Here is a 27,627-nt window from a genome sequence, read left to right as displayed (position 1 = left end):
GACAATCATTTCTAATCGGACTCTCTCCTCCGTAAGGCGTTCACAAAGGCCGCTGTGTTTCTTCCCTTTCTTATTGCAGAGGAACTGAAGGCAAAGAGTTCGGTCACTGCAGACTGACTGGATCGTCCCAGTCAGGCGACAATATTTGGCTTCATTTTGGTTTTTAAGGCCCCTGTGCACATCTTCATGTCAACTCACCAGAGGAGATCTGAGGAATAAAATATTTTGGTTATGGAACAGTCTCCAACTGGAAGTGACAGGAAGAGAATGTGACAGGACCTGATCTGGTGGCTGAAGCCTTTTTCTGCACGGACATGTGCACAGGCAATAAAGGCATTAAGCTTTGGTTTGAGGTAGACATGGAGGGCGGGGATGGGGAGGCAAACGACCAGGATGTCTCCTGGGCTTTTAAAGCATTCTGGTTTAGTTTTTTGGAGGCTACATTTATGTTGTTAGCAGCAGGTTTTGGGGAGACAGAAACTATGGCTGACCCCCATCGAAGGACGCAGAAGGTGTTCATTGATGGGGGGCGAGAGGGGTCTATGTGGTTAGGAGAGTACTGGGGGGGGGGGCAGGGATATTGACCAGTGTTAGCCAGTGACCGTGCCAGGCAAACCTGACGTGTGCTGCTCGATGACGACCTGGCACTGCGACGCACACACCTGAGAAACAAGGAAGCAGATTTAATGTATAATGTAAGACATGCACAAACAGTAGTGCCTCTGAGGTTTGCTCCGATTGGCTGTGCCGTTGTTTGTGATGTGCTTCTGTATGTGCTGCTTTCTTCTATGTGCTGTGTATTGTATTTTAATGTATTGTATATATACTGCAGTGATTATACTTGAACATGTAATAAAACTTCATAAATGAAGCGTTTAAATAAAGTTGCACTGATTCTGAGTGACTACCTGAGGCACTGACTCCATCCTGGGCCGGTTGGCTACGTCTTTAGGGACGCCGTTGTGTCCCGTGTTCTCCCTCGGTACAGTCCAGTTGTCCTGAGTCCCTTTACTGCAAAACAGACTGTAAACAGGTTCCAGCTATGAGCACACACAGACTCCAAAGAACAGTATACCAGGCCATGCTTCTACATCATAAACATGCTGGATAATTCATTCGTATGTACTTTAACATGAAAGATTCAGTGTTGTGTCTCTTACCTGCGTCGGTATCCGAACATGAGGAAGAGCACACAGAAGATGATGCAGGCGGTGCCGATATGGATGCCGATGACGATGCTGCCCAGAGAGGCCTCTCCGTCCCTGCACTGACACAGACTGTTCCCTCCTGAAACACAGCAACAACACACACAAGGTCACACACTCCAGGCCATTCATCTCAGAGACAGGTGCAGTCTGTTGGTCCTTGTGTGGAGGTCTGTCTGCTGCCATTACCTGACCGAGCTTTATTTTTAGCAGCCACAATAATAGAATAATGGATATCTTTAGAGGTTATGTATTCCCACAAAGGCTTTCAGTTCTTTAATTTAAAGGGGAATGCAGGCGTTTTTAAACCTGAGCCTTTGTGTTTAATGTTTTGAGTAAATGACTAAAAGGTTCAAAGCTTTTGGGAATTAGTCCTGAAGATTATTTCACCTGGCAGCTGCAACAAAGCTGTAATGACTGCAGAGTAATCCTTTGGGGAAAATGCACCAGATTGTTATTCTAAGTGTCTGACAACATGGCAGAAAGAGTCCCTACAGAGACAGACCTTTTTGTGACAGAGGAAGATCTTTCTTCAAACACACCAGACTCCATTGACGAAAACAGTAATTTTAGCTCACAGAACACTGAAGTTGCTGATCTACCTCTGCCTTGTTCAGTAGTGTGACTGTGTGACTTTGGTGTGTTGAAGAGTTTGTTCAGATCTAACACAACATTTGTGTAAACCAGAAAAAACACGCAAAGAAACAAACTCTTCCTGGAAGATTCCAGCAAGCTTAAATCCCTGTTTTTCTGAATGGAGTCTGGTGTGTGTGCAGAGAGCGATGTAACGTCTGTGTGTGATTAAAACAATCATCTTCCTCTGTAACAAAAAGGTCTATCTCTGTAGGGATCCTTTCTGTCATGTTGTCACACACTTAGAATAACAATCTGAGCCTGTCAGTGGAAACAACAAGAACTTTTAGTGGACGACCTTTGACCCATCAAGGATTATGTTGCAGCCGTTACAGCCTGTTTCACTGCTGCAGGATGAACACATCTGCTGAAAGCTGTTCCAGGACATATCTTGTGCTCAAACTCACCAGCAGCCGGGTCGCTCCCACCTTCCTCTGCCAGTGACACCAGTCTCTTGGAGCAGTCGCTCTCCCCGTTTCCATTGTAGGCCACCAGTTTGACTTCATACACAGCACCGGCGTCTGAAACAGAGGCAGTCAGGAGGTCAAAAAGGATCAACAAAACCACCAAACCTACTCTCTGTATACTGCTCTCTTGGTAAGTGCACGCCCTGAATATCAGAAGGAAAACAATTATAGAACCACCTTTAATTTATTCAGTGTAATTTCACAGCTCATAAAGTGACACAACCATAAAACCTAACTGTCTTTTCTTATGCCACATAATACCTTTGTCTCGTTCCTGCACGTATCTTCTTTCTGGACTCACTGCTATGAAACCAAATATCTGTTTCCTGCTGCTGGATATGTTTCATGCTGTTTATCTAACTCAATCAATAAGTGACACAGGATGGTCCTCTCCTTTAAAGCCTAGCCTGCCCGATGTGACTAATGTGCACGTAGGCTAACAGAGCTGTTAGATGATAAACTGACCAGCTGATTGTCATGCTCCACACTGCTGCATCAGACATGATTATTATTGATCAGATCAATATGTGTTCCGTGAATCCTCCTCACGCGGCGACAGTGTGACAGCAGCTGTTAAAGATGCTCTAAGCAGCGGAGGAGCCGATAACAGACGGACTCATTGTGGGCTCGTTCAATAACCTGCCTGGGTTCAGCTTTTATTCACACGCGCAGGGACAAACGCTTTCACACCTGCCATGCGTCATTCTCCACAGTCACCTGACAAACACTTGCTCCCAATGTGGCGTCTATTTAAGCATTCATAGTCATTGTCACCGCTGCCCTGCACCATACTGCGCTCATACTTTCAGCCCCACCACCACCCAGCATCCACCCGCAGGCTCCGGCTCGGGGCTTTAAGTTATTATCTCATCGCTCCTCAAACTTCTGCATGTGAAATAAATCTGTGAGAGCGATGAGGGCGGAGCCTGGACGCCAAACACAAGCTGTGTTCTGCTGCTGCAGGAAACATTTCACTACCTGAGTTATTTCCTCGTAGAAGTGTGACTTTAAACTCAAAGAATATCCAGTTTGTTTCTCGCCCCCCTCCCTCGTGTTTTTAACCTACACTTGCACTTTCATAAGCTGTCATAGTTTAGTAACAAGAAAAACACATGTTGTGGCGTCATAAGAAAAAGTGTTCATAGTCTATTTTACAGGTCTGTAGTTTCCAAACAGCTTTCTGGAGCAGCGCTCCAATGAAACACCGATTTAAAATGATATTTTGCAGCTTTCTCAGAAAATGAAGTAACTGTGGAATCTTTAAAGAATCTGCATTTAATTTATCATCACCTAACACCTTTACAGACCTGCCTGCCTGTAGGTATGGATAAATACTGCCTGAGGGACAGGCAGAGATAATCCGATGGTGACCAGGATAAGTGGGTTGTTATGGTTACAGGTATTGAACCAGCAGCGGTCTCTATGTACACAAAGACGGGGGGAAACAGACGCTGCCTTTCAGAATAAAAGACCAGGAGTGAAATGTTAAAGGTTCGATGTGGAAATATTTATGATTTAGTTCATTTATTTCCTTCAGATCTGTGTTTTACTGTTGTATTGATTAATGCTGCAGGGAACAGAGGTTTACGGATTTTATCATTCATGCATGCATCATGTTGCTGTGGCAGACGGACTTACAGCTACAGCACAGGAGGCAATGTTTGAGCACAGCCTGAGAGACACACCCGAGGGCACACGTTAACACACGACTCACCCAGCTTAGTGATGGTGTGGGCATTGATGTGACTTTGCAGCTGGATCGGCCCCTGGAAGTCGGCGTGGGGGACCCTGCGGTAGGACAGCCTGAAGCCCTCGGCCTTGCCGGCCTTGCTGGGGAGCTCCCAGAGGACCTGCACGGCGCTCGAGTTCACCACCTTGGTGAAGAAGGTGGGAGCGGTCGGCACTGAACGGAGAGAGAGAGAAGGATGAGAGGTCAGACAAAACAAGAAGTACAGCATGTCCTCCGAGGAGACGATGAGAGGAGTTTGTTTGCAGCAGCTGACAGGAAGTGGATTCAGCACAGAGAAGAATAAACACAGGACATGAAAAAACTATAAAACAAGCAGAAGAAGCGTTTCAAGGAACTTTGTGTCATTTCATCCAAAAGTTAATTTTCCAGCTGAGTAAATTTAATGCATAAGACAACGATCATTCATAGCTGTAGAAATATGTAAAAAAATATATATGATAAAAGTAACGTGAGAATTTGTTTAACGGCTCATTTTAACGAGCAAACTAAAAAAACGCTGCAGCTCTGTGTGATGAACATTTTTATCTTTGTAATTTAGTGAAACTAAGAAGAGGAAGAGAAAACATTCAGCTAACCTGGAAGAAGACAAGAGGCCATAAAGGTCATCATGATGGCACATTTTAAAAGGATGTGTTCAGGTGTTGTCTTTGATCAACAGTAGCAGCCAGTGGTCAAATCGTTTTAAATGTTCTTTATTCACTCGGTTTGTTTTTACATGGTTTCGTTTTTATGTTCACATCTGAAGCTGGCCGTGCTTTAGCTGCTTCCTAACTCACACTTTGAGACATAAAATGTTTAATCACTGTAATTATAAATGTTTTGTTCCATTACATTAAGTATTTAGACGTGCTGCCCTTTAACAGCACTGGACTGATACTTCAAACTGTAACTTTAATTAAAATGTGACCCTGATGTTTGTGTTATAAAACAGAAAAGGTAAAAAGGCAGAAGAGAAATGAAAGAGCAGCAGTGACGCCCGCTCATGTTTCACGTGTTTTGAGCTCTTACCGCCCCCTAGTGTTGTGGCCACCACAGTGCGGGACTGCTGGCTGGCTCCCAGAGGAGAGTAGGCCTTCAGGTAGAGCGAGTAGGTGATGGCTGGCTCCAGGTTGGAGATATCATGCTGAAAGGTTCCTTTACTGATGGCTTCCTGCAGCTCCAGACTGTCCGGCTCTGAAACACACACACACATATTGTTGTTTATAATAAATGACTGATAATATCTGTTTTCTAGTCTTGTGACCACTCAAAGCTTTACACTACATGTCACATTCACACCTGATCGCTCTGCCACTGGAGCAACCTGGGGTTCAGTGTCTCGCCCAAGGACACTTCGACATGCCTCGAACCTCCAACCTTCCGATCGAGAGATGACCCACTCTACCACTGAGCCACAGCCGCCCCAATAATAATTGAACATAGTACGTCTACGTCAGCTCCTATGTCTGTGTTGGGCGGACACTCACCTCCTATCTTGCGGATGTGCAGCACGTATCCGATGATGCTCTCGGTGACGTCGGCGGGCGGCTCGCTCCAGGTGATCTGCAGGGCGGTGGTGGACAGGGGGCTGGCTGTGAGGCCCTCGGGGGCCGCGGGCAGGTCTTTCGCCTGGGCCACGGCCAGGCGGGCGCTGGCCTGGTTGGTGCCGGCGCTGTTCTCTGCGATGCACTGGTAGATGGCCTCGTCCTCGGAGCTGATCCGGGTCAGAGCCAGAGTGCTGCGAGGACAAAGAACATCATCTTACTGATAGTCACATCTAGCACACAGCACAGGACGGATGCTGAATGAGTCATTACTGAAATACACTAATAACCTGATGTTTACACTCTTCATCAAAGGCCTGAGCTCTCTCTTGACATGTGCATGGTTCTTTTGTTCCACATGTGTGATGGCTCTGATGATAACGTATTTCACATCACATCGTATTGAACATTTTCACACAGAGCATATTACACTGCATTCAATGATCTCAAACCATACAATATCATTATGTGCTGTATCTAATGGTGCCGTACTGTACCATTCATACTGTACCATAGCACATCTATCACGTGACACCGCTTTGTATCGTACTGTGTCGTTATGTACCGTATGGTTCTGTGTGGTTCTGTATGGTTCATGGTGGAACATTCGTGATTAAAGATGCTTTGGTATAGAAACACAAACATGTTATATTTCATGATTAAATATATAGTTTATCTTTTATACTCGACCACAAAAAGATCCTCACAAGCCTCAGCTTCGCTCTCTCTGTGCAGCGCTGCCATCATGTGGCAGAACTGTAAACTGCAGCGCTCCAAAGCGACATGCACAGAACGAGCTACTCTACTAAAGGACCGTCCGTCTGAGTGACCGTCCACGCTGTGAGTGCAGTGCTGAGAGCCGAGAGACTGACGTGATCCTCGGCCTCAGTTTCCGCCACCATCCGCCGCTCACCTGTTGTTGTTGGTCAGCTTGATGTTGTGTCCGGGCATCAGCACTTTCCCGTTCTTCAGCCAGATGAGGTGCGGCTCAGGGACGCCCTGGGCCACACAGGTGAACACAGCACTGCCCCCTGCTGTTTTGGACACAGACTGCGGCCACTGCAGGAACTCAGGAGGAGCTGAGGAGGAGCAGAGAGAGGGGAGGTGAGAGGAGGTCACATCCTGCAGACTACAGTTTATATTAGCTGTAAATTAACGTTGTAACAAGGCTGCCTGAAACAATCATTACTTTATTTAGTGTTGTAGTTAAAACAGGTCCCATCCCAGCTGGTAACTCTGTTATTGAATCATTACTAACTGAAGAGATGGAAGAGAGAGAGGAAAGGAGCATGCAGGTCATTGTAACGCACTCAAAGGGTTGAGAATCAGGCACACAAGTGATTAAAAATATATATTTTCCTATTGTGGGCTGAAAAACCTTTTTAAAAGCTGCTAGCCCTTAAAGCCAAAGCTGTCTTGGAGTATTTTTCACTTGACGAAGAATAAACACCCACAAAAACAGTCAAATAGACACAAACAGCTCTTATTTTGAAAATCCCTATTTAACCACAAGAAAGAGAAAATGTTTCAGTAACAAATAAATCTGTCTGTGCTTCAACTTCATACGTCAGCGGCGTCTTTCCAAACCAAAGAGCACACACACACACACACACACACACACACACACACGCAGCCTGCTGACCCCCGCCCCCCACAGACGCAGGGTTCACTGCTCCCCCTGACACCCCGCTCAATATCACAGGAACAATACACATGCATGTATATGCTGGGATATAAGCAGTGGAGGTCCTTAAGCCTTAAACCCCCCCCTCACACTTCAGCCCACGCTCAGCATCTCATTGATCTATTGACCTAAACACCCGCTGTGACCCCCCCACCCCCCCCCCCCATCTATCCATCCACCTATGAGATGGGGGGGGGGGGGTCGGCAAGATGACCATTTCAATAAGGACACATTCATTACTGCAGCCGCTGCTGGTCAACCAACCACATCTGAGGTCATCAGAGACAAACTGACCCAACCTGTGTGTGTGTGTGTGTGTGTGTGTACTATACATTTTTAGACTTTATACAGGAAATATTATATGATACAGGAAAAGGTGTGTTTGTACATCAATCAACCTTAAGCCGGCAGGTTTCATCGCTTCAAGTCCACCAGACTCCATTGACAAAAGCGCTAATTTTACCCCTCAGAAAACCAGAGTTGCTTTTCGACAGCTGCCTCGATGGGTTAGTTTGTTTGTGTTCATATATGATTCACAAGTATTGTGTTGCATCAGAATTTACCTTTAGAAAACAAAAGTTACTTATCAACACAAACTAAGTAACTGAGCAGTAGATTAGATACTTCAGTGTCCTGTGAGGTAAAATCACTGTTTTTATGAATGGAGTCTGGTGTGTCTGCAGAGAGCGATGTAACGTCTGTGTGTGGTTAAAACAATCATCTTCCTCTGTAACAAAAAGGTCTATCTCTGTAGGGATCCTTTCTGTCATGTTGTCACACACTTATAACTTTTAGTGGACGACCTTTGATGAGAGTACTTTAGAGAAAACAGAATTACCCTTTAAATTCTTCAGATACACCATTAAAATCACTGTTTGGTTCATTGTCATTGTCAGGTTTGCTCTCTCTCTCTCTCTCTCTCTGTTTCTTTGTGTGTGTGTGTGTGTGTGTGTGTGTGTGTGGTCATTATCCATCAGAGGTTGATGTCTGTCCTCCCCTTCATCTGTTCAGCCGTCCCCTCAGCGTGTTAGAAAGTGTCAGGCGTCCTCAGCTGACCGTTCATCAGCCGATCCATACTCTGTATCGATCAGTGATTCTGTTGACCTTGAGTTTCACCTCGTCTTATTACGTTTGCTCTCTTTTGTTTGTGAGGGGGATCCATACATGTGATACATCTGCCCTGATTTACATGTGAGCCTGACGGTTTCATTCCCCTCATAAAACTGAACATTGTATTTTAGTCGCTTAACGAGGAATATGCAACAATCCTGCATGCGAAATGTGACAAAGCACGAGGAGAAAGGAACAGTTTGGTTTCTTGTAATGATTCTGTTTTTGTAATAAACTGCGAGTAGTATTTTTATTGGTAATGCTTCTTTTTAAAGGTCCTTAAAGTCTTAATCATTTCTGTTAACAACTGCAACCTGGTACCTGTACCCAGAGATCTAGCTCTGCACAGTAAGCAACAGTAAGAGCTACTTTATTTAATTAAGAATCAGTCATTTGGTGCTCGTGGCAGCTAATGTTTCCATCTGTCCGGCTGACATGAACGTGGAGCGTTTCTGTAACATAGAACAGATTCTCAAGTAAAGAAACATATAATCGTTTTTATGTAAATGTAAATAGTTACTACGCACGTTATGAAAATATTTCTGACTTCCTGTTAGAGTCATAAAAGCTAATATTATGAAACTGTGTGCAGTGATCGATCGACTCTACATGAGAAGTTTGAATAGAAAGAAACGTACCAAATGCACTTGATCAATAAAGTTATTATGAAAGCCTTCCAGCCGATGCAGTACCGGTCGGTGTCGGGTCTGCTGCTTTTTTGTTTGTATTCATACTGAGAGACTTTTTTTCTGGTTTGATGTGAATGCTTAAAGCTCTGCAGCTCCAGGATCACTCCAGGGAGGGAGGGGTCACCGTATTAATCCTTCCCCAAAAATGGCCGTCCATCCTTTGTGCCCCCCCCGCGTGGTGACACCCAGGTCGCCCTCAGCCCTCCGCGGGGATGCTATCCATCATCCAGCCCTCCCTAATTAACCCTGAGACCACGCCCCCTTTCTCCTACCACCTCCCTGTGTGTCCGTCCTGACTCCTCCCCCTCCTCCTCCCCCCTCACTGCGACCGTTTCCACAGAGCCTGAATCCTTCTGTCGAGGTCAGGGGTCAGAGGTCGGAGGGTGAAGGTCACTCCTCACCCCCCCCCTGCACCTTGCACCCTATCTGTCCTCCTCTCTTTGTCTCTCCTCTTTGTGCCTCCGTCCTGAACGTGAACGTGGACTCAGACAGACTGTGTGAAAGTTCAGACCTCTGCTCACACACACACACACACACACACACACACACACACACACACACACACACTCTCTGAACTTGACTTCCCATTGATAACAAACACATGCACTGTGTTGTCTCTGCACACTTGAACCTGAAGCCTCTGCAGCTGTTATGGAGGACGTGACTGATGGACGCAGAGCAAACATGTCACATCCTGTGTTTCTCTTATCTACTGTGTTTGAGTCTGAATCTCTGCCTTGGTGTCTGCACAGTAACTTCACACTTCCACCTACATGAGTCACAGTCTACCTTCTGTTTTCAGTGTCTTTCTGTGTGCTGAAGCTAAGACCTGAATCACAACATTTACCTGCGATCAAATTAAACCGAGGTAAGAGGATGGATTTGTTTTTCCTCCCTTCTGCTGTAACAACTCCTCGTGAATCACCTGCATCTCCACAAGGTTTCTGAACACTTTATAAAGTGCTTTAAAACAAACAAAAACGTCTCTCGCTGTCTGATTTACTACGAGCGTTATAAACTCTGTGCATAAAGAACTTTGGGACTTGGAAGAAGATTTGTAAGATTAACGAAAGCGTCTCCCTGAGCTGTGTGCTGCAGAATTAGACAAACAAATACAATAAGAATAAATAGATATGAAAATAGAATGCAGAAATAAGAAAGTAAAAGAATGAGTTTCCGGTTTAGTTTCTTATGTTTTGCACAAATTTCATTCCTGCGTTTATTACTCGTCTCGTTTTCTCCGCACGTTGAAAAGCATTATTTTTTGCATGATTGAATTCTTACTGAGGGCCTTAAACTCACTTCCTATCATGTACAAATAGCTGCATGAAGTTTGTTATATTTACAGCATAACAATCCTGTTTGTCCTTTATTTCATGCATGTGCTGCACTGGAACACATGTCACAAAACTCGCTCTAGTTACTGTGTTGTTACTACAGACCTGCAGCTTTATTCTGAAAATCCACCTTCAGTGTTCGTGCACCAAACGTGGAAATATTTACGACATAGATCGACACTCTGATTTCATCTGGAAAAATCACAGATTTTTGTCCCTTGTTGAATTCTGTAGCTGCAGATGATGATAAACTGGAACATTTTCTGAGGCTTAACTAAAGCTTTCATAACATCTGCAAAGATTCATCTCTTCTGATTCTACATGCGCTGTGTGAGCTCCTGTTATCAGATCAAACCTCTTTGTTCTCTCCAACACCCCAAAACAGCAAATTGATCAATAACTTAATGAATATATTAGAGATCAGCCCCCCCACTTCACCAGAGGCTCTGCCAATCACTGAGAGAGTGACAGGAGAGAGAGTATTGATTGATCCGGTCAGAGAGTCGGACACAACAGGAGCTGACAGCAGCTGAGTTATGTGAATATAGATGTTTGTGAGGCGTGATGAGCTGCAGCTCGGCGTGTGGTTTCACATGCTTTATTTTTCAGTCCCTGATTCTAAATATACAAAGGTTCACTTCCTGATTGTCGGGGCGGGCCGGCCTGTCCAACTTCTCTGCTATCTGTTGCTTTGTTAACGTCTTTAATAAACAATCTGACCGCCGTCAAACACAACAGAATGACTCGCTTCAACTGAACCAGCGTCTAAGTTAACTAACTTCTCTCTAGAACTATTGGTTAAAAAAGGATTCAGATGTTTTTGAGCAGTTTTAAACGACATCACTGCGATACTGGAGTCTATGAATATTTAGTCATCTTGTCTAAGTTCATGTTTAAAGACAGTAACTCTTCAGAACAGTAACAGAGTAACAGAGTGACGTCTGTCTGCAGGACGATCAGCTACAGGACGTGTGTGAGCAGCGAGGACTCGTGTTTGTTTGTCTCATAGTTCTTCATCTTTCTGCACAACGAACTTCAAACTGAGTATTTACAGAAGCTGCTCATTAACGAAGGAAGCAGTGTCGCACTCTGTCTCCTCCTCCGTGTGCCCCCCGACACTGTGAAGGTGAGCTGCTAATTGATCCGGCCTCAGGACAGCCAATTAAAACTCTGCCAATGATAGAGAGAAATATAAGTGTGTGTGTGTGTGTGTGTGTGTGCGTGTGTGTCTGCAGGGTGATGATGGATGAGTCCAGGTCATACACCCCCCCTCCTCACACACACACACACACACACACACACACATGAACGGGGGTGTCTTAATTGTGGAGAGGAGCTGGACGCAGTGTGCATATGGAGGTGGAGGAGGGGTCTCACACCCACACGGTCACCGTACACACTCCCAGCTTCCTCCCCCACTAAACAGCCAAGGGCAAAGGTGAGAAGAAAGGGCGGAGCTTTGATATTGACCCCTTTCTCCCCCTCACCTCCTCCAGAAGCACCTCCTCCTCTGATGGAGGTGTAGTGCAGGAGTAATTAAACAAAGGCTGCAACAACAGCTGCTGCAGAGGCTGACGGTCAGTGTTATGCATGCTCTTGTGTTGTACCTTAACCTCCTGACTGCTGCGTGCCCTGCGCTGATGTGTGTTATATTAAAGGAATGATGCTCGCTTCTCCTTCAGTCTCTCCTCCGTGTGTCCAGTAAAGTGACACGGCCGAGAAGCTAGCCTAGCTTACAGCTTAGCACAAAGACCGGGAACAAGGCTTAACTGCTAGCCTAGCTCTGCCATTTCCTTGCAGACGAGCCACCTTAAAGTCATGCTAACAGCAGTAACATACATCTGTGATTCAGCTATGTCACAGCCGTATGTGTTCCATGTTTGTCCCTTCTGTTTCTTCCCAGGTGATTGCTTAGCGAGGTGCACCTGGTAGAGGAACAGAGCTGAAACATAAATCATCTGAAGACAGGAGCTTCTGGAGAGGGGGCTGCTGCGGTTCTGCCTTCAGCTGCCTTTAATATTTGTGTCCTTCGTTGGTCTTTGTGTGTCAGTGAATCATAAATCTCTTAGTTTTTTTAGGAGTTTTTGGGTCAGGTGTGGGCTGTTGTTTGCCCCATAAGGCCACTTTTATGGATCGTGCGCGACAAACTAAAGTTACTTTAATAACGTTAGCAAGCGCTAACGAGCGTTAGCCAGCTAGCCTTACTGCTGAACAGTAAGGAAAGTTAGCTGACCTAGCTCCTCCCTTTTTGACTCAGACTGAGTTTTATGAACACCACACACAAATGACGGAGCGCACAACACCTCAGGATTTTATTCTGACATTGTCAAATGACCTGTAACTGTTAACTGAGCTTCAAACTAGGTAGAGTAGTTTGGCTTACAGCTGCAGAAGCTAACAGTTACATGTGTGGAATAAGAAGAAACAGGAAACTGACAGATCTCTGAGAAGGGAATTGTTCTTTCGGCGCCGTCTGCTCATGAGACAGATCGTAACCCTGTGCTCAGCTGATGTACAGATGATAACAAAGATGAGATCACTGTAACTTATATCAAAAACACAAGGCCTCACCTTGTACCACGAGTCGTCCGAGCGCTGTACGTCTCATCCTGGTTCCAGGACGGTTAGCAGCGCAGACGTAAACACCAGAGTGCTGCAGGGACACATCTGAGATCATCAGGTTCCCCGTCCCCAGAACCTGGATCCCCTCCACCCCGATGGACCGTCCGTCTGTTGACAAGAGACACACAGAGAGAGAAGCTTATATCATGCTGCATGTTATCAATAAATCCTCCTATCACAGAAAGTCTCAGCCGTTGGTACCTAGCCTGCTCCAGGACACGATAGGCCGAGGGTTTCCTGTGGCGATGCACTCCAAGATGGCCGTCTGGTGGACAGTGAGGGTCAGATTCTGAGGTCCTGACAGGATGACCGGCTCCTTGTAGATCCTGGGAGCTCCACCTGCAGGGACGAAGGAGGACACAGAGTGAACACGGATGAGATGAGACCATCAACCACCGGTTTGCTCGTGCAGGTGTTTGTGTTATCAAAGACAGGTGATTCCACCCACCTGTGATGTTGAGCACCGCCTCGTGGCTGAAGCGAGTGTTGGCGATGTTGGTGGCGACACAGCGGAAGACTCCGGCGTCCGCCTGCCTCACACCTGTCACCTGGAGGACTCCCATCGGCAGGAGGGTGTACCTGTACAGGGAGGGCAGTAAGGGTGCAGGTGAGGGACAGTAATGTTTTCAATTGTTAAAAAGCACAAAATCATTAAGTGTGTGTGTGTTACCTGTTGTCGGAGGTGTTGAGTGGCACTCTGTCTCTCTCCCAGGTGATGTTGGCTTCAGGTACTCCGTTGATCTGACACTGGAAGCGAGCAACGCCTCCCTCGTCCACAGACATGGAGCCGGGGTGTGTGTGGAACTTAGGAAGAGCTGAGGAGACGAACACACACACAGACACACACACACACACACACAGACACACACACACACACACACACACACACACACACATCAGCGTTAGAGATTAGACAGGCTGTATCATCTTCAGAGCAGCTCAGAGCTCTGATCAAACCCCGTGTCAGTGAGTGCAGCTTCTTTCTCTGAACTGCAGTTTGTATTTTGTGTCTTTTGTAATGTGTCTGTTTCTTACGCGCTCCACTTGTACTTTGTGAGCTCTGTTGCATCACTTTGGTAACTGAATAAAGGTGTGCTTTCTCAAGTCTCCACTTTCAAACATGCTCTGGGAAGACTTGAAATGTCCTGGAAATGATCAGGAGTGCATGAGTGAAAAGGGCTTTTGTTTCACTGGACTTTCTGTTTGAATTAATGTTCAATAGATAAAAATACGCTGCTGTAAGTTAGATATAGAGGATGTTTGGTTCAGTGTTTCTGGAGTATGTCCTACTGTACACTTTAAGTCTTTGCTCTGTATCTTTCCAGTACTTTCAGCACTTTATTGGTTCCCTGAAATGTATCAGAGTCCAACACTAAATCTCTTTAATTATTACCATCAAGTTGATTCTGATTTCTCGGGTAAGAACGTTTGGTGGAGATGATTCGTCTTCTCTTCTCTTCTCTGATATTTCAAACTTTGCAGAAACATGGACGGAGATTTTCCTCCAGCCTTTTGTTTTTACACCGTCTGTCATTTCTATAATTCCGTCTGAAGTTCTCCCAAAGCTGTTTTTATTCTCTGATAAGAACTTCAACAACAGAGAGGAACAGAGACGATGTCACTAATGCTTCTGCACATTCAGCAATCTGTGCTGCAGATTCTCACATCGATATTTTCCTGTCTCTCCCCAGAGAGGCTCAGTGAATCACAGGATTAAAAAAGCAGCATGCAGGAATCATTAACTGATATTACTATTAATTTGGTTTATTTAATCCAAACACTTTGTTCATCAGTCCAGCGTTGTGCAGACTGGAGTTGTTGTTTTTAGCTCACCATGCTCAGCCGTGTCCATGTTCCCAAAGCTTTGGAATAACACGTAATAGCGTTAGCATGTCCAGGACCTGAACACAGGCTTCCCTATAACCTGGTAGCAATAATCAATAGGGGTGTACAGCACAGAAGGGTCTGCAAATGAGAGAGCATAGCCATGGCAACTCATTGCACTGAAGTAAGACCACCTCCAGATCGCCATAATTCTCCTGGATTACCCATAAACCCCTGGTGTTATTTGTTTGAGTGGAGGGGTGGGGGTGAAAGGAAGGTTGTACACTTAAGCAGTGCAGGTGTGTGTGTGTGTGTGTGTGTGTGCAGCGGTGTACAGTAATGTGCATGCAGTCTAATTTATGGCTCTTTCATAATGAGAAGCAGCCATGTTTGGTGAGGGGCTCACAGAGGATCAAAGGGTCTGAGGGGGGCTCTGGTTGCTGAGTTCGATGCCGAGGTGTTCCCTGTGTGAAGCGTCATTTATAACGGAGACTATGGGATGTTTTGACAGAGAGGAGGAGACGACCTGTGGGACGTCCTCTGCTCCCTGTGCAGGTTTATGAGCCTGTTATGGACATTAAAACGCCTGAGGAAAAGTTTGTTGTCTCTGAGTGGGTCAAAGTGCAGGACCGGACAGCGTGCATGAATGTCTTTAAAGAAGGTCATTATTATTTTATTATTTTATTATTTTTAAGTTTAGAATCACTCCAGTAGATGTGTTCATCCTGCAGCAGTGAAACAGGCTGTAATGGCTGCAACATTATCCTTGATGGGTCAAAGGTCGTCCACTAAAAGTTCTTGTTGTTTCCACTGACAGGCTCAGATTGTTATTCTAAGTGTGTGACAACATGACAGAAAGGATCCCTACAGAGATAGACCTTTTTGTTACAGAGGAAGATGATTGTTTTAACCACAGACAGACGTTACATCGCTCTCTGCACACACACCAGACTCCATTCAGAAAAACAGGGATTTTACCTTTAATTTCTACCTTACAAACAGGAGTTGCTGGTCAACTGCTGCCACAATATGTTTCTTTGTTTGCAATATTGTGTGTTACATAAATATTGCGTTGGACCTGAACTTGCCTTTTAAAACACAGAAGTCAGACAAACACAAACAAACTAATAAATCGAGGCTGTAGTTGTTGCTTGTTCTGCGTTGTTCTGTAAATGGAGTCCGGTGGCTTCGAAGAGAGAGAAAAGGCTCTCTTTAAACATCATTTCTGTAATGTTATCAAATACTTACTGGAGTATATCCAACACTTTGTGTACCTCTGTCATTCAGACCCAAAAATATGTATAAAGATAAAGCCTGGGGTAAAAAAAAACCTACTGGAATATCCCTTTAAGGTAAAACGACACTGAACATGCACGCCGCTGCCTCTGCACTGACACCTCTCTGAGACCTTTTCTCCACAGGCACTGTTCTTTAATGAGATGAAAACACTGCAAATGCTCATTATGAACTTTAGTGCTGTTGTTTATTAATTAGTTGGCTTGAATCAGGACCAAAAGCACGTCAGAGGACAGTGTAGTTACTTTAGTAATATTTTCACTGGAACATTAAACATGAGAATCCCCCAAAAGTTCAGAATAAGAAGTGATGAGATAATCATTTTATAACAGGTGTTTCTGTGAGCATATTTGAACGGTTCTAAAGCCTGCGTCATTGCATGTCATATTGTACCAGTCATGTGCTGTGTTGCTACAAACACTTACATGCCAGGAGCACTTTGGCCTTGCGGCTGACCAGCATGCCGTAGCGGTTTTGGGCAGCACAGTCGTACTCGCCCATATCCGCGTCGCTCCCGTCTCTGCGTTTCTGGAAGCTCTGGATGAACAGCGTGCCGTTCGCCAGCACCCGAACCCGCGGGCTGGTGGGTAAAGGCACACCGTTTTTACGCCACGTGACCATGATGGGCTCATCGCCCTGAACCAGACAGTCCAGCATGAGCGGACGATCCCTCACGGCGATCACATCGCTGGGCTCCACCAGGAAGGACAGCTCTGAGGCCAAGCAGCAACCTGCAGAGAGGAGGAAGAGAAACACGGGTTACCAAAGGAAAAGATGCACGACTGTTTGCTGCATTATTATATTCTAATACGGGCATGTAATCAGGTTTATGTTATCCCACTAAACCAACCTGAACATGTGGAAAGTGTTGGGATGCTTCATGCTAGCCTCAGCTTACTTCACAACTTCAGTTTATTTAAAGTGCATTTCGCCTGCACGCTGAACAGGTACAAATATAACATCAGACACACAACTGTCAGAAAGATGTAAAAGAAACTGAAGGAGACCGAAGGAACAAAGACACACGATCTAATGCAACACAACACAACAACAAACCGAGCGGTCAAAACTGTGCGAATAAACCAGTTTGAAAATTCTGAATGGATCCCAACGAAGACAGACCTTCGTGTTTAAAAAGAGTAAGAACCTTTTCTAACATATAAATCAGCTGGTACATCGCTCTCTTCAAAGCCACCAGACTCCATTGACAAAAACAGTCATTTTGCGGGACACAGGAGATGCTGCTCTACCTCTGCCTCGATCTGTTGGTTTGTTCATGTTACTGTGTGACTTTGGTGGTTCTCAAAGATCCAATTTAATATTTGTCTGACACACAATAACACAAACAGACTGACTGATTGAGGCGGCAGTATACCAGCAACTGATAATCTATTTGGCAAAATCGCTGTTTTTCTGAATGGAGTCTGGTGTGTGTGCAGAGAGCGATGTAACGTCTGTGTGTGGTTAAAACAATCATCTTCCTCTGTAACAAAAAGGTCTATCTCTGTAGGGATCCTTTCTGTCATGTTGTCACACACTTAGAAGAACAATCTGAGCCTGTCAGTGGAAACAACAAGAACTTTTAGTGGACGACCTTTGACCCATCTGTTGCAGCCATTACAGCCTGTTTCACTGCTGCAGGATGAACACATCTACTGAGACATTTAAAACTTAAATATAATAAAATAATAATAACGTTTTGTTCCTTAAGACCCAAAAATGTCTAGAAATTGGGCCCAAGTTTAAAAATACTGAATGTTCACAAAACTGTTGGCCCTTTCATATATAGATACGTGTATCTATATATATATATATACATGTATATACATGTATATATATATAATCATAAGAAGTTCTTGCATAAACATGGTATCATTTGTATGTGGGAAAGCAGCCTTGCACTGCAGGGGTGTTTTGTATAAATACATAGTAAATATTTGGCGGATCATAGAATATCAGCCTTTTCTCATCCCACATCCTGCGGCTCAGAGACAATAGCCCAGGGGGAGGCTTCGCTGTCGGACACGCAGCCTCAGGAAACCCGACCAGAATTTCACAAAAAACCTCTCTCAACACCAAAAAGCATCTTGTTTGATGGATGGTGATTTGGTTTTGCAGCCCATAACGCTTTTACTGAAGACGAGCCACAATGGAGGCTGAATGCCAGCGAGCCATCCAGCCAGAGAGGGCAACAACAATACACAAGAACACTGCCAAGGGTTGCAGGGGTCAAATTAGGAGCGCCTCCATTCAAGCAGGGGCCAATTGTGACAATGGTGTTGTGACTATGCTTATTTGCACCCATCACACAGCAACCTCTGTAAAAAATCCCTGCACCCAAGGGCACCATCTGCCCCTTCTTATGCATCCCCTCCACCCCTCCCGTCCCTTCCCGTCCTTTCAGATGCATCTCCGAGGTGACTTTCCCATGCCACCAGAGCTCTCCTCGCGCCCTTGTCCCCTATCCTCCGTGACCTTTGTGACACTCCCCGTCTCTGCATCTTTTTTGGTGCTAATGTCCTCGTATGCAAAGAAAGAACCTTGAACTCGAGCAATGGCCGCCTTCCTTCCCAGCTGTGAAGCAGAAACAATAGCAGCTGCACTTGAACCTGCACAATGACTTATCAGTGTCACTGCCGAGTCTGGCATCTGTTCGGCCAAAAGTGCCCTTTCCTTCAACTCCTGCATCATCATTGTGGTCCAGCCACCAAGCATCACCTCCCACACACAGCAGCCTGCAGGCGAACTTGACTTTGGATTGTCTAAAGTCTTTTTGTGTTTCTGCTCAAGTTCATTTCTAATCCGAAGGCCAGCTGATGTTTGCAACACATCCAAGTTTATATCTGTGAGAGTTCGGCCTCCAGTCCAGTGAAATGGACTCTCTGCTAACTAAGTATCACTGCACTGAAAAGTTCAACCATTTGAAACTCATTGGTGCCTGCCTCAGTTAAAATGTTAAATGCTTTGTGAGCTTCAGGGGGTGTGCAGAAGCTTCACGGTGTTCACTTCACTTACTCTTTTTAAAACATGTGCAGTATGTGTCGTTTGTGGTCGTGATTAGTATGTGCTGATTGTATGATGCTTGTTTTTGAGTGTGAGGCAGGTATAAGTGTGCAGCACAGGGGACAATGAAAGTGTTCTTATATTGAGGTTTGTATTGATAAGGTTGAATTCTTCTCAGTGCTGTGAGCACCACAGATAAAAACGTAAGCATCTCTATTGTTTTGGATTGGAGGCAAAAATCTCAGAAGCATACATCTCTGGTCAGCAGAGCCAAAACCACGTGCATAGATGGAGAGCTCCGGACTCCAAGCAGCTGTGGTCCAATTCAACACACAATCCCAGAACCCAGCTGGACAACGATTTAGCCCCACTGACTGAAGGCCAATATTGTGGGGCTTCCTTATATCCACATAACTGATATGAGACATCAAAGCAAGACTTCCTTTTCTGTCCTCTGCTCGCTGATCACAGTCCGACAAACTTCAGACTTAAGGATGGAGTTGAAGCCAAGAGGGACGACTACATCCAGGTTGTTTTCTTCACTTATTTGCAGATATTATCTTAAGGAGTAATAAAAAGCGAATTTAACATCCAATTATAGCCGTGGGCTCCAGGACTGCATGTGGCCAACGCTCTCCGCCTCGTTTTCCTGTATACAGCTTGATTGTCTGGTAACTTTTCCTCACCATAATCACAATACATGTATGCATGTATTGACTGTTCTGTTCTCAGACTACAAGGAGAAACCAGGATGCTTCTGACACCGAGACACCTGTCCTCAGCCGAGTGATTCTTCTGATTCCCAACATAAATGTTTTCTGTCGGTTAAACCTGAGGAACGTGTGGACTGAGGTTTCATGTTTCCACGTATACAAACATCACAAAGGCAGCTGTTTGGACATCAAGTGTTCTGCAGATATTCCTCTGCTTATGAGCAGGCTGATGCCTCCTTGTTTCCTTGTTGACATGGTGTAGTTGATGAAATGGCTTTGAGGTTTTATAAGAGCCAATCAGATTATAGATTGTTCCTTCTAACCCACAGCCTGAGCATAGAGCAGACCTGCCCCCCTTTAATGATCTCTGTCATTGGCTGCACTGATGTGTCACATCGAGAATGAGCATCTGCCCTCCGTCTAATGAGAGATCTCCACCCAGCAGATGCAGCCAGCAGAGAGGATTGTGGGTCCACTGGTCAGCTGCGTCTGGACAGCCTGATAGAGCCCCGCAACCCCCTCCCCAGAGCCTCCCCTCCTTCAGGCCTGGTAATGACATTCAGGGCTCCCAAGGGGGGACTTGCGTAGCGTTCTGTGGCCACGGTTATTGAACACATGGTGTGGCAACCTGTGAGGCCTGAGAGCCTGGGTGTGACGGAGGGAGGCAGAGGAGCCGTTATGGTAAGTCAGGTGTACATAAACCAGGTTATGTCATAAGAAGAGGGGATTGGTTCACGAACACAGACTGAACTTCCTGCCTTGTTTTTATTTGATGATCAACATGAAAATGTCTCCATAGCTGGAGATGGAGAACACGCGGCCAGATGTTTATGTATTTCCTTTTTTAGATAATCTCAGAGGTTCAAACTTTATGTCTCAACCATCACCAGTAAATCATAACCTTAACGTAAGCTAACGTAAGCTAACGTAAGCTAACGTCCTGTAATGCGACCTCAGGCAACATTACCTAATAGAATAGAAAGCAATGAAAGATAATGTACCCAAAGGCAAAATAATTTTAATGTTTGTTCTGAGTTTACAGTTAAAGAAGGAGCCCAGCAACTTACAGCTCCAAATGCACATCTCCGCCTTTATGCAGATGATACTGTGATATACTTCTCTGCATCTAAAGCTTCCCAGGCTTTTGTTAGCTACAACGTGCTTTGAATTCGGTACAATGTACCCTTTCTAAATTTAAAGGTTTCAAATTATGACAAAAAAACCCTCATAATGTTTTAAAATGCCAAATCTAATCTACCGAACCTTCAGACTATCCGCATCGTAAGGCCTCTGAGAGTCTTAACCCCGTTATAAGTATTCAGGAGGAGGAGCAACTGATGATTCTCTCTCGTCAAAGCCTCAAACAACTGGTGAAGCTGTAATTGGGTGTTTAATGCTGGAGCTGCTGCTTTTCCTTTTGGGCCAAAAAGAGCGACCTCTTATTGATTTGAGTCTTCGGGAACTCGTAACTCGTAACCGTTTTAAAGTGACGTCGCTGCATGTGACGAAGATTTGAATACGGACAAATGTTCTTTTTTACATCTTATTTTGTCATTTGTTCTTTATTCTTTGTAATTGTTGTTCGATATGTTGTGTTTTATATCTGGAGTCTTGTTATTATGCTGCTGTCTTATATAAAGGTTAATAAAAACAATTATTTTGATCTTTGTGCTGAAACTGTTGCAGAGAGATTTTAATTGTGTTTGGACATACTGACATCGAAGCGGGATCAATCCCTCGCCTTGTTTCAGCTGACTCCTTGAATCCAGCGAGCCTCTCCGTATACAGAGGAATGAAGGATAATAAAAGTGTGCTGAGACTAAAGGATGTTCAACGTTTAAAAGCATGATGGAGGAGTGAGATGCTCTCCATGCTAGCTGAACCTGCGTGTGGTTTGATTAAGTGCATAGCATTCGAGATTGGACCGTTTTCAATATAGGGATCGGACCGTAATGAGATTTTTTGGAGGGGGTGGGTTGTCCAGCAACCCCCCACTATCACCCCGAGCCCCTCAGGGGTCATGAGAGAGTCAGGGGTAAGGAGGATGGATGTGTGTGGGGGTTGCTCGTGTCCAGCCGGAGCTCCTCTCCCAGCCCTCCATGCTATTGTCTGCTGGCCCTGAACTTCACAGATTTCTGCCCACCCCCATAAAAAAGAAAGAGAAGGGGGTCTGATCACCATATACAAATCCTTTCATCAATTTATTTTCCCTGATCCTCCCTCTGCCTCACACAGCTCCGTGAGAAAGGAAAGCTGGAGGGCGGCTTGGATTTGCAGGAGAATGAGAATATTTCTGATAAATCCTTGGAAGGTTTCAGGTTTGGGTTGAGAAGAAGTCGGAAGCCTTAAAGTTTAAAGATTATGTTGCAGATTTAAATGTTTGCAGTCAGTGCACATTTCTGCAAACACACTGTTCGTGCAAATGTTTCATTTGAAAATAAAATCCTGTTAAAAGAAGCAAAATGTGCAGAATAACTTCTTTCTAGTTTTCCCCTCTTTATACATGATCATGAGCACGAGCAGCTCAAACAGTGACGGTGCAGTGGAGAATGTGAACGGCCGGGCAGCCATGACACCCATGGCCCCGGGGCTTCCTCCTTTGTCTCCTAATGGGAGTAAAACTGTCCGTGCTCAGAGGCGTCTGTGTTACACACACATGCTGTTGCGTGTGTGTGTGTGTGGGGGGGGTCTGCAGAGGTCTTTGTTTAAGCTAAGTGATGGTCAGTTTTTAAGAGTCATCTGCCAGGTTCAATGTCTGAACGTGCCGAGTGTTCAGGCTTCTCCCTGTGACTGTAGCAGGCCCAGGTGATGGTTCGTACCAACTAAAGTGTCACTGTGGTCAGCATTGATCTTCCAACATGGAAGAATTGGATGCTTGTGGTTATGCAATACCTGAGTTTTGCTAATGATGCTAAGACAATGCTTCTTTTGGTGGTAGGCTTTAGGAAATATGAACCTGTTTGTGACCTCTTGGTAAGATGACAGATGTTAAATTAAGACCAAGGTTTGATTAAAATCAGGAACTCTCTGATCAGAGCAGAAACATGACTTTGAACCTGCCAGCTCTTTCAGCTTTCAGTCTGAAGCAGCACAAAGTTTATGGTCCTGAGAATGGACCTAAGAAAAGAGCGCGAGTCTGATTTTAGGTTAGATGAAATTACAGGATCAGGTTTGGTCTTTCTGTCCTGACCTATCGACAACATGCTCACTCATGCACAAACTGATATTGGCCCCAGGGGCCCAGGCGTCCAGGGTGTCCCATCTGCATGTGGCGGTGTGTTTCTAATGGTCAGTGCTGATTTAAAAAAGGGCCCCACCAGCCGGCCAGGTGGATCAATAAGCAATAATCTGTAATGTGATGGAGAGGAGGCGTCTTTGTTTGTCCTGCAGCTTTAATCAGAGAGCTGTCAGAGAGGCTGCAGCAGCTCTGATTAAAGAAACCTCGTTAACAACAAAAAGCCTGACAGGAAACTCAGACCTCACAAAACACACGGAGGGCGGAGACGTGAGCCGCCAGGTGGAGCTGCAGATCTGACAGGTGAGAGACTCGTCACCGTGCATGAGAGCTGCTACTGCAGGATCAGTGACAGCACTACTGGACTGAAACCTAATGAGACAACAGCAGCAGTAGAGGAGTATGACAGTTACAGGCTCCCATGTCTTTGCTTTAAAGCGCACTGGACCGAAGCAGTCAACAGTTTAAATAAGAAAAAACTGCCAGAATAAATCGAAGGAAGGTGGAGCTGTTTCAGGGACGACCTTTAAACAGACCTGAAAGGGATGTGGAGACAGGCTCTAGAAGCAACTCGAAACAAACCCTGAAGAGGCCTTAAAACAGACGCTGGAGGTACCTGGAGACAGATGCCAAAGGTACATGAAAACAGACGCTGGAGGTACCTGGAGACGGATGCCAAAGGTACATGAAAACAGACGCTGGAAGTACCTGGAGACGGATGCCAAAGGTACATGAAAACAGACGCTGGAGGTACCTGGAGACGGATGCCAAAGGTACATGAAAACAGACGCTGGAAGTACCTGGAGACGGATGCCAAAGGTACATGAAAACAGACGCGGGAAGTACCTGGAGACGGATGCCAAAGGTACATGAAAACAGACGCTGGAAGTACCTGGAGACAGATGCCAAAGGTACATGAAAACAGACGCTGGAGGTACCTGGAGACGGATGCCACAGGTACATGAAAACAGACGCTGGAGGTACCTAGAGACAGATGCCAAAGGTACATTAAAGCGAGGCTTCAGGGTAGCCGAAAACAGACCCTGAAGAGACCCTACCTCGTGTATGAGACACTAAAGCTTCTGGCTGGTGAAGGACTGGTGTCCTGTTGGTCCAGCTTTTATAATACCTTCACCAGGTTGAAAGGTGGTGGTCTTGGTCATAACTATACCATGGTCTGGGTGAATACTTGATTCTGATTGGCTGACGGGTGTTCATTTGTTCACAATGGATACCTTCTAAGTACTTCTACATACATGCACTGGCAATGCCAAGCTAATCTTACCTGGTCTTTTTACTGTAGAAGTGAACAATGTAAACATTGCAAAGAACTTTAGGGGATGGTCGTGATTGTTCCAGGTAAAAGTCAAACCCTCAGGTGTAATGGTCTTATGTTTTTCTTTACAAAGTGATCACATGGTATAAGCGGGATAATACCTGGCGAGATGTCCCCTATCAGGAAATACTGGGCTCAATGTCGTCCATTAATACCTGGTATTGGACACCTCGTCAGGAATGATCCTTTGCTGACGCTGATGAGAAGCTTTGAATTCATATTTAGCATCCTGTTTGCACTAAATGTGAGTCACAGGAAGAAGCACAGTCATGCTTCTACTGCCAATAGCTCACTGGCACTGGACATATACGATATGATACAACATGATACAGTTTTGTTCTCCCCCTGGGCCCTGCCTCTACAATAGGAAGGGATTTGGGGTTCTACCCTGAGGATTTCATAACATCATCATCATCATCCAACAGGGAGAGAAGTCCGACTGTCTTTGCGTTGAGGTTCAGAGAGCAGCACAGGCCTGTAAACGTCAGGTCAGTGTTGGATGAAGGCCTCCAGCCTCGTAATCGCACCTTTACACGGTTTAAATCCGGTTAGCGTTAGCCTAAACTCTGCGCAGATTGAGATGTTAGCCTCTTTTTTATCACGCTGCAGGAAACCTGGAGCACCGCAGGCCCTTTGTGTGCCGCCGTGGATTAAGCCGAGGGGAGTTTCTGCGGTGGGAGCGGGTGAGGAGCCGTGACGGGGGGGGGCTGTGAGGACACGGTCATGGGCAGCTGCAGGGGGGATTACCTCGCACACACATATCTTTAATAAGGTCTCAATCTGAGCGCAGACCGGGGGCAGTGTTATGGAGATGAGGGTGTGAGGGTCAGGTCAGCCAAGGCTGAGGATGTGGGGGGGTCTATTGTGTCTCTGCCCCCCCCCCCACAGACTGCTGCGCTGACCAGGACGACCCAGAGCCATCCCCCCTCCTGGAGGTCAGAGGTCACTGACTCTCACCCCTGTGTATGGTCTGAGCTAAAGATGGAGCCTCCCACACCGTCTGCACTGCCCCCCCCCTCATGCAAAGATGCAAACATTTATTTCTGTTCCATCTGAAACTTTGTGTTTTATTCTGAAGGGTTCTGTGATGATCAGAAAACAGGAAAGTTAAATAACTCGACCTGCAGGGTTTAAAGTTTTCTCACATTCTCTTTAAAACGTGTTCAGAGAGATGAAAACATGAATAAATGAGCACCGAGGACCGGGACGAGTTTAGGGGAAAGAAAAAGTGATTTAGGGTCCCACCAGAAAATAAACCAAACGATGTTTCCTGATTCAAACACTTCGAACAAGTTAGATATTAACAGCTGTCAGCTAAAGGTCCACCTCTGCTAGCTTTCGTGGAGCTTTCTGCTGCCTTCTTCAGCAGATGTTGAAGTTATAGTTCTTATGAAATAATTGCTTTGTTGTTATATTCAGCAGAAAAATGCATCAATGTTTTAAGCATTTTCTTCTTCCTTCTAATTTCTCTGTTTATATTTCTATTCTTGATTGGGAACAGCTGTGACGATGACCCGATGGATCCTGAGCTGAGATCTCTTTGGTTCAGTCAAACTGAGTTTTGGTCCTAAAAATGTAACTTGAAGTCAGTGCAGTGCAGAAAGCACCCAGACCTCCTGAGTCATCCTTAAACAGTGAATTCAAGATTAATAATGAAATCTGATCAGTTGTGTTTATTGTTGTTGTTAGTTATTCGGAGCAGACTCTCTGTTCCCAAAACAAACATCCCTTCAGTAGACTCATGTTTCACTGTCTGCTGGGAAGACAGTGACACAATGGCCGGTCAATCTGCATAAAGAAATTCTTCAACATTTTCGATATAAAACATTGTACACAAAGTCTATCAGACGCACGTTCTTGTGCTCAGTTGCTTTTATCCGATATTTTCCGCTCTTTGAGTTTGCATATTGTGCATATTTGTGAGGCCATCAGTGGAAATCAATCCAGCTGCATGTAGATATTGACAAGAGCTTCCAGTAATCATTCGATCCTTGTAGGTAATACCTGGATTAGTAAACTAGGACAGAGCAGAAGCCCGTTTCTGCAACACTTCAGTCCCTAAAAAGAGCCGTAACGTGGTGAACCAACACTGGGGGGGCATAGATCTCCCTGCACTTACTGACAGGCTCCAAGGGAAACATTCGGATTTAAACAAGGAGGCTATATGATGATGATGAAGGATTTCAGAGTTTAAACTGGATGGTGCAAAAAATGTAACTTTGTATAGCTCTTAAAGTCAAGGTCAATGCAGGAGCAGAGCTGCAGGAGCTGCAGGAGCTGCAGGAGCATCCTCTGCTCTCTGGACTTTGCAAACTTCCCCCAGTTCTCATCCTGCACTCTCAAACACCTGAAATAAACTACAGTAGATTTAAAGGTATACTTACTCAAACAGTAGAAGGCTGCCAGGCAGGTGAGCAGGATTCTTGGTTTCATGTTGGTGTCTTCTCTTCAGTCTCCTCCTCGTCAAAGCTTCTTAAACCTTCAAACCCTCAAAAAAAAATTAATCCAAATGGAAAAACGCCTTCTTCCTCTGTCTCCTCCGGCTTTGCTTCTTCTTTGGTGATAAAGCTAAATTTTCTGTTGTTTTTATTAAAGCATTGTTATTTCCTTCCTCCCTGGTCCAGCGTTGAACCACAGAAGGCTGCTGGTCACGTCCAAAGCTTCTCAGAGAATGATGAGAGGAGGACACCTCGGCCTGGACGGGGCTCATTACACATTCAGCCTCATTGTTGTCAGTGAATGGACACTGATGAAGCAGCTTTCACCGGCCGCTGCAGGTTGGTCTCCTCTGGACCAATCGCAGCCCCGGGGTGACGGAGGGGTGGCGGCTCGGCCTCAGAGGCATGATTGATATTCATTTAAACAGAAAGCTGCTGGCCGGACGCTCTGCCCCGCCCCCCTTCAACCCTCAACCCCGGCCTGATGGGCCAGCTGTGGCCTGAGCCGGACACTCTCCTCCCAGCCAGGCTGAAGACGATCAGCAGATTTGATTTAATAACATGCACGATGCTTTCAGGTAGTCTTCGAACACGTCTCGAGGTGGATTCTCTTCTTTTACATAACTCTGAAACTCTCTGGGACATACAGGACAGCCCGGGCGATCTAAGACAGGGACACTTTTTCTTTTGCTTTCGCTTTACTCCTAAAATAAAAAGCTTCCCGATGAATAAACAAATGAAACACTCGGGAGAACTAAAATC

General features: G+C 45.4%; 1 protein-coding gene across 1 annotated transcript; it reads right to left on the bottom strand.

The window, feature by feature from the left end:
* Positions 1-590: 590 nt before the first annotated feature.
* Positions 591-26,860, bottom strand: LOC138609486 (immunoglobulin superfamily DCC subclass member 3). The gene is made up of 14 exons (XM_069682118.1): positions 26,812-26,860; positions 16,566-16,871; positions 13,691-13,835; positions 13,469-13,599; positions 13,222-13,359; positions 12,970-13,128; positions 6,492-6,657; positions 5,522-5,772; positions 5,064-5,228; positions 4,020-4,208; positions 2,246-2,359; positions 1,161-1,287; positions 906-1,023; positions 591-662 (listed from the first exon to the last, which is right to left on the bottom strand). Exons 1-14 carry the CDS (start codon positions 26,858-26,860, stop codon positions 591-593), a joined length of 2,130 nt encoding a protein of 709 aa, XP_069538219.1.
* Positions 26,861-27,627: the final 767 nt, after the last annotated feature.

Source organism: Semicossyphus pulcher, unplaced genomic scaffold, assembly GCF_022749685.1.
Source record: "Semicossyphus pulcher isolate SPU_LCO1_2020_fin unplaced genomic scaffold, fSemPul1.0.p SCAF_5, whole genome shotgun sequence".
Taxonomy (NCBI): domain Eukaryota; kingdom Metazoa; phylum Chordata; class Actinopteri; order Labriformes; family Labridae; genus Semicossyphus; species Semicossyphus pulcher.
Note: the sequence above shows the minus strand (reverse complement) of the source record. Positions and strands in the feature narration are given on the sequence as shown.